The 7,072-nt window shown below is 45.8% G+C and overlaps 1 protein-coding gene across 1 annotated transcript in view; it reads left to right on the top strand.

Annotated features, from left to right (window-relative positions):
* The window catches only part of LOC121843941 (dolichyl-diphosphooligosaccharide--protein glycosyltransferase subunit STT3B-like), a gene marked incomplete at its 3' end in the record, with an annotated part of 45,912 nt that extends 45,789 nt beyond the window's left edge, over positions 1 to 123 (top strand). Inside the window, 1 exon segment of the mRNA XM_042313832.1 lies at positions 24 to 123. Within this exon segment, the coding sequence (XP_042169766.1) occupies positions 24 to 123 (100 nt within the window).
* Between the last annotated feature and the right edge of the window lie 6,949 nt (positions 124 to 7,072).

The following is a 7,072-nucleotide window of genomic DNA, read 5'->3' as shown; positions in this document are numbered from 1 at the left end:
TGTGTGTGTGTGTGTGTTTCCAGGTGTCTGCATGGGGAGGCTACGTCTTCATCATCAACCTGATTCCTCTCCATGTGTTTGTCCTGCTGTTAATGCAGCGATACAGCAGACGAGTCTACATCGGTGAGTCCACACACACACTGAGTCAGGAGGAGAGGGGAGGTGGGGGGAGAGGGGAGGAGGAGAGGGGGAGCTGGAGGAGAGGAGGAGGAGATGAGAGGGGGAGAAGGAGAGGGGGAGCTTGAGGAGAGGAGGAGGAGATGAGAGGGGGAGGAGATGAGAGGGGGAGGTGGAGGAGAGGAGGAGGAGATGAGAGGGGGAGGTGTAGGAGAGGAGGAGGAGAGGGGGAGGTGGAGGAGAGGAAGAGGAGAAGAGAGTAAGTGGGGGAGGAGAAGAGAGGAGAGGAGGAGAAGAGAGGAGAGGAGGAGAAGAGAGGAGAGGAGGAGGAGAGGGGAGGGGGGGGGAGGTGGAGGAGAGGGGGAGGTGTAGGAGGAGGAGGAGATGAGAGGGGGAGGTGTAGGAGAGGAGGAGGAGAGGAGAGGGGGTGTGGAGGAGAGGAGGAGGAGAAGAGAGTAAGTGGGGGAGGAGAAGAGAGGAGAGGAGGAGAAGAGAGGAGAGGAGGAGGAGATGAGGGGGAGGGGAGGTGGAGGAGAGGGGGGAGGTGTAGGAGGAGGAGAAGAGAGGAGAGGAGGAGAAGAGAGGAGAGTAGTGGGGGAGGAGAGAGATGGAGAAGAGTAGAACAGTGGGAGAAGAGAGGAGACAGTTGGAGGGCTGGAACAGGAAGCAGAGCTAATTGAGTTTTTTTATTAGCTCCTGAATAATCTCCCCCCACACACACACACACACACACACACACACACACACACACACACATCTCTGACGGATGCCTGGTCTCACGGCTGTCCCACAGTGTTCCCTCAGGGTTCTTGTCAACGTTAGTGCACTATATATAGAATAGGGTGCCAGTTGGGACACACCCTGTCCTGCTCTGCCCCGTACGGCCACTTGGACTAACCTATTAGGTAGATGACGTTACGTTAGATTAGAGGTAACTTGGACTAACCTATTAGGTAGATGACGTTACGTTAGATTAGAGGTAACTTGGACTAACCTATTAGGTAGATGACGTTACGTTAGATTAGAGGCAACTAGGACTAACCTATTAGGTAGATGACGTTACGTTAGATTAGAGGTAACTAGGACTAACCTATTAGGTAGATGACGTTACGTTAGATTAGAGGTAACTAGGACTAACCTATTAGGTAGATGACGTTACGTTAGATTAGAGGCAACTTGGACTAACCTATTAGGTAGATGACGTTACGTTAGATTAGAGGTAACTTGGACTAACCTATTAGGTAGATGACGTTACGTTAGATTAGAGGTAACTTGGACTAACCTATTAGGTAGATGACGTTACGCTAGATTAGAGGTAACTTGGACTAACCTATTAGGTAGATGACGTTACGTTAGATTAGAGGTAACTAGGACTAACTTATTAGGTAGATGACGTTACGTTAGATTAGAGGTAACTTGGACTAACCTATTAGGTAGATGACGTTACGTTAGATTAGAGGTAACTAGGACTAACCTATTAGGTAGATGACGTTACGTTAGATTAGAGGTAACTAGGACTAACCTATTAGGTAGATGACGTTACGTTAGATTAGAGGTAACTTGGACTAACCTATTAGGTAGATGATGTACGTTAGATTAGAGGTAACTAGGACTAACCTATTAGGTAGATGACGTTACGTTAGATTAGAGGTAACTAGGACTGACCTATTAGGTAGATGACGTACGTTAGATTAGAGGTAACTTGGACTAACCTATTAGGTAGATGACGTTACGTTAGATTAGAGGTAACTTGGACTAACCTATTAGGTAGATGACGTTACGTTAGATTAGAGGTAACTAGGACTAACCTATTAGGTAGATGGCGTTACGTTAGATTAGAGGCAACTTGGACTAACCTATTAGGTAGATGACGTTACGTTAGATTAGAGGTAACTAGGACTAACCTATTAGGTAGATGACGTTACGTTAGATTAGAGGCAACTTGGACTAACCTATTAGGTAGATGACGTTACGTTAGATTAGAGGTAACTAGGACTAACCTATTAGTAATATGACTTCCGGCGCCGACAGAGATGGCCGCCTCGCTTCGCGTTCCTAGGAAACTATGCAGTTTTTTGTTTTTTTACGTGTTATTTCTTACATTAGTACCCCAGGTCATCTTAGGTTTCTTTACATACAGCCGACAAGAACTACTGAATATAAGATCAGCGTCAACTCACCATCAGTACGACCAAGAATATGTTTTTCGCGATGCGGATCCTGAGTTCTGCCTTACAACCAGTGTAACCGAGTGGATCACATGCAGCGACCAAAAAAAAAAACGACTCAGAAAAAGAGGGAAACGAAGCGGTCTTCTGGTCAGACTCCAGAGACGGGCACATCGTGCACCACTCCCCAGCATTCTTCTTGCCAATGTCCAGTCTCTTGACAACAAGGTTGATGAAATCCGAGCAAGGGTAGCATTCCAGAGGGACATCAGAGACTGTAACGTTCTCTGCTTCACGGAAACATGGCTCACTGGAGAGACGCAATCCGAAGCGGTGCAGCCAGCGGGTTTCTCCACGCATCGCGCCGACAGAAACAAACATCTCTCTGGTAAGAAGACGGGCGGGGGCGTATGCCTTATGGCCAACGTGACATGGTGTGATGAAGGAAACATACAGGAACTCAAATCCTTCTGTTCACCTGATTTAGAATTCCTCACAATCAAATGTAGACCGCATTATCTACCAAGAGAATTCTCTTCGATTATAATCACAGCCGTATATATCCCCCAAGCAGACACATCGATGGCTCTGAACGAACTTTATTTAACTCTCTGCAAACTGGAAACGATTTATCCGGAGGCTGCATTCATTGTAGCTGGGGATTTTAACAAGGCTAATCTGAAAACAAGACTCCCTAAATTTTATCAGCATATTGATTGCGCAACCAGGGGTGGAAAGACCCTGGATCATTGTTACTCTAACTTCCGCGACGCATATAAGGCCCTGCCCCGCCCCCTTTCGGAAAAGCTGACCACGACTCCATTTTGTTGATCCCTGCCTACAGACAGAAACTAAAACAAGAAGCTCCCACGCTGAGGTCTGTCCAACGCTGGTCCGACCAAGCTGACTCCACACTCCAAGACTGCTTCCATCACGTGGACTGGGAGATGTTTCGTATTGCGTCAGACAACAACATTGACGAATACGCTGATACGGTGTGCGAGTTCATTAGAACGTGCGTTGAAGATGTCGTTCCCATAGCAACGATTAAAACATTCCCTAACCAGAAACCGTGGATTGATGGCAGCATTCGTGTGAAACTGAAGGCACGAACCACTGCTTTTAATCAGGGCAAGGTGTCTGGTAACATGACTGAATACAAACAGTGCAGCTATTCCCTCCGCAAGGCTATCAAACAAGCTAAGCGCCAGTACAGAGACAAAGTAGAATCTCAATTCAACGGCTCAGACACAAGAGGTATGTGGCAGGGTCTACAATCAATCACGGACTACAGGAAGAAACCCAGCCCAGTCACGGACCAGGATGTCTTGCTCCCAGGCAGACTAAATAACTTTTTGCCCGCTTTGAGGACAATACAGTGCCACTGACACGGCCTGCAACGGAATCATGCGGTCTCTCCTTCACTGCAGCCGAAGTGAGTAAGACATTTAAACGTGTTAACCCTCGCAAGGCTGCAGGCCCAGACGGCATCCCCAGCCGCGCCCTCAGAGCATGCGCAGACCAGCTGGCCGGTGTGTTTACGGACATATTCAACCAATCCCTATACCAGTCTGCTGTTCCCACATGCTTCAAGAGGGCCACCATTGTTCCTGTTCCCAAGAAAGCTAAGGTAACTGAGCTAAACGACTACCGCCCGTAGCACTCACATCCGTCATCATGAAGTGCTTTGAGAGACTAGTCAAGGACCATATCACCTCCACCCTACCTGACACCCTTGACCCACTCCAATTTGCTTACCGCCCAAATAGGTCCACAGACGATGCAATCTCAACCACACTGCACACTGCCCTAACCCATCTGGACAAGAGGAATACCTATGTGAGAATGCTGTTCATCGACTACAGCTCGGCATTCAACACCATAGTACCCTCCAAGCTCGTCATCAAGCTCGAGACCCTGGGTCTCGACCCCGCCCTGTGCAACTGGGTACTGGACTTCCTGACGGGCCGCCCCCAGGTGGTGAGGGTAGGCAACAACATCTCCACCCCGCTGATCCTCAACACTGGGGCCCCACAAGGGTGCGTTCTGAGCCCCCTCCTGTACTCCCTGTTCACCCACGACTGCGTGGCCATGCACGCCTCCAACTCAATCATCAAGTTTGCGGACGACACAACAGTGGTAGGCTTGATTACCAACAACGACGAGACGGCCTACAGGGAGGAGGTGAGGGCCCTCGGAGTGTGGTGTCAGGAAAATAACCTCACACTCAACGTCAACAAAACTAAGGAGATGATTGTGGACTTCAGGAAACAGCAGAGGGAACACCCCCATCCACATCGATGGAACAGTAGTGGAGAGGGTAGCAAGTTTTAAGTTCCTCGGCATACACATCACAGACAAACTGAATTGGTCCACTCACACAGACAGCATCGTGAGGAAGGCGCAGCAGCGCCTCTTCAACCTCAGGAGGCTGAAGAAATTCGGCTTGTCACCAAAAGCACTCACAAACTTCTACAGATGCACAATCGAGAGCATCCTGGCGGGCTGTATCACCGCCTGGTATGGCAACTGCACCGCCCTCAACCGTAAGGCTCTCCAGAGGGTAGTGAGGTCTGCACAACGCATCACCGGGGGCAAACTACCTGCCCTCCAGGACACCTACACCACCCGATGCTACAGGAAGGCCATAAAGATCATCAAGGACATCAACCACCCGAGCCACTGCCTGTTCACCCCGCTGTCATCCAGAAGGCGAGGTCAGTACAGGTGCATCAAAGCTGGGACCGAGAGACTGAAAAACAGCTTCTATCTCAAGGCCATCAGACTGTTAAACAGCCACCACTAACATTGAGTGGCTACTGCCAACACACTGTCAATGACACTGACTCTACTCCAGCCACTTTAATCATGGGAATTGATGGGAAATTATGTAAATATATCACTAGCCACTTTAAACAATGCTACCTTATATAATGTTACTTACCCTACATTGTTCATCTCATATGCATACGTTGATACTGTACTCTATATCATCGACTGCATCCTTATGTAATACATGTATCACTAGCCACTTTAACTATGCCACTTGGTTTACATACATATCTCATATGTATATACTGTACTCGATATCATCTACTGTATCTTGCCTATGCTGCTCTGTACCATCACTCATTCATATATCCTTATGTACATATTCTTTACCCCCTTACACTGTGTATAAGACAGTAGTTTTTTTTTGGAATTGTTAGTTAGATTACTTGCTCGTTATTACTGCATTGTCGGAACTAGAAGCACAAGCATTTCGCTACACTCGCATTAACATCTGCTAACCATGTGTATGTGACAAATAAAATTTGATTTGATTTGATTTGATTTAGGTAGATGACGTTACGTTAGATTAGAGGTAACTAGGACTAACCTATTAGGTAGATGACGTTACGTTAGATTAGAGGCAACTTGGACTAACCTATTAGGTAGATAACGTTACGTTAGATTAGAGGTAACTAGGACTAACCTATTAGGTAGATGACGTTACGTTAGATTAGAGGTAACTAGGACTAACCTATTAGGTAGATGACATTACGTTAGATTAGAGGTAACTAGGACTAACCTATTAGGTAGATGACGTTACGTTAGATTAGAGGTAACTAGGACTAACCTATTAGGTAGATGACGTTACGTTAGATTAGAGGCAACTTGGACTAACCTATTAGGTAGATGACGTTACGTTAGATTAGAGGTAACTAGGACTAACCTATTAGGTAGATGACGTTACGTTAGATTAGAGGCAACTTGGACTAACCTATTAGGTAGATGACGTTACGTTAGATTAGAGGTAACTAGGACTAACCTATTAGGTAGATGACGTTACGTTAGATTAGAGGTAACTAGGACTAACCTATTAGGTAGATGACGTTACGTTAGATTAGAGGTAACTAGGACTAACCTATTAGGTAGATGACGTTACGTTAGATTAGAGGTAACTAGGACTAACCTATTAGGTAGATGACGTTACGTTAGATTAGAGGGAACTTGGACTAACCTATTAGGTAGATGACGTTACGTTAGATTAGAGGCAACTTGGACTAACATATTAGGTAGATGACGTTACGTTAGATTAGAGGTAACTAGGACTAACCTATTAGGTAGATGACGTTACGTTAGATTAGAGGTAACTAGGACTAACCTATTAGGTAGATGACGTTACGTTAGATTAGAGGTAACTAGGACTAACCTATTAGGTAGATGACGTTACGTTAGATTAGAGGTAACTAGGACTAACCTATTAGGTAGATGACGTTACGTTAGATTAGAGGCAACTTGGACTAACCTATTAGGTAGATGACGTTACGTTAGATTAGAGGTAACTAGGACTAACCTATTAGGTAGATGACGTTACGTTAGATTAGAGGCAACTTGGACTAACCTATTAGGTAGATGACGTTACGTTAGATTAGAGGTAACTAGGACTAACCTATTAGGTAGATGACGTTACGTTAGATTAGAGGTAACTAGGACTAACCTATTAGGTAGATGACATTACGTTAGATTAGAGGTAACTAGGACTAACCTATTAGGTAGATGACGTTACGTTAGAGATTAGTTAGATTAGAGGTAACTTGGACTAACCTATTAGGTAGATGACGTTACGTTAGATTAGAGGTAACTAGGACTAACCTATTAGGTAGATGACGTTACGTTAGATTAGAGGCAACTTGGACTAACCTATTAGGTAGATGACTTACGTTAGATTAGAGGTAACTAGGACTAACCTATTAGGTAGATGACGGACTAACCTATTAGGTAGATAGTTACGTTAGATTAGA

The sequence above is a fragment of the Oncorhynchus tshawytscha genome, unplaced genomic scaffold (assembly GCF_018296145.1).
Source record: "Oncorhynchus tshawytscha isolate Ot180627B unplaced genomic scaffold, Otsh_v2.0 Un_contig_7406_pilon_pilon, whole genome shotgun sequence".
Taxonomy (NCBI): Eukaryota; Metazoa; Chordata; class Actinopteri; order Salmoniformes; family Salmonidae; genus Oncorhynchus; species Oncorhynchus tshawytscha.
Note: the sequence above shows the minus strand (reverse complement) of the source record. Positions and strands in the feature narration are given on the sequence as shown.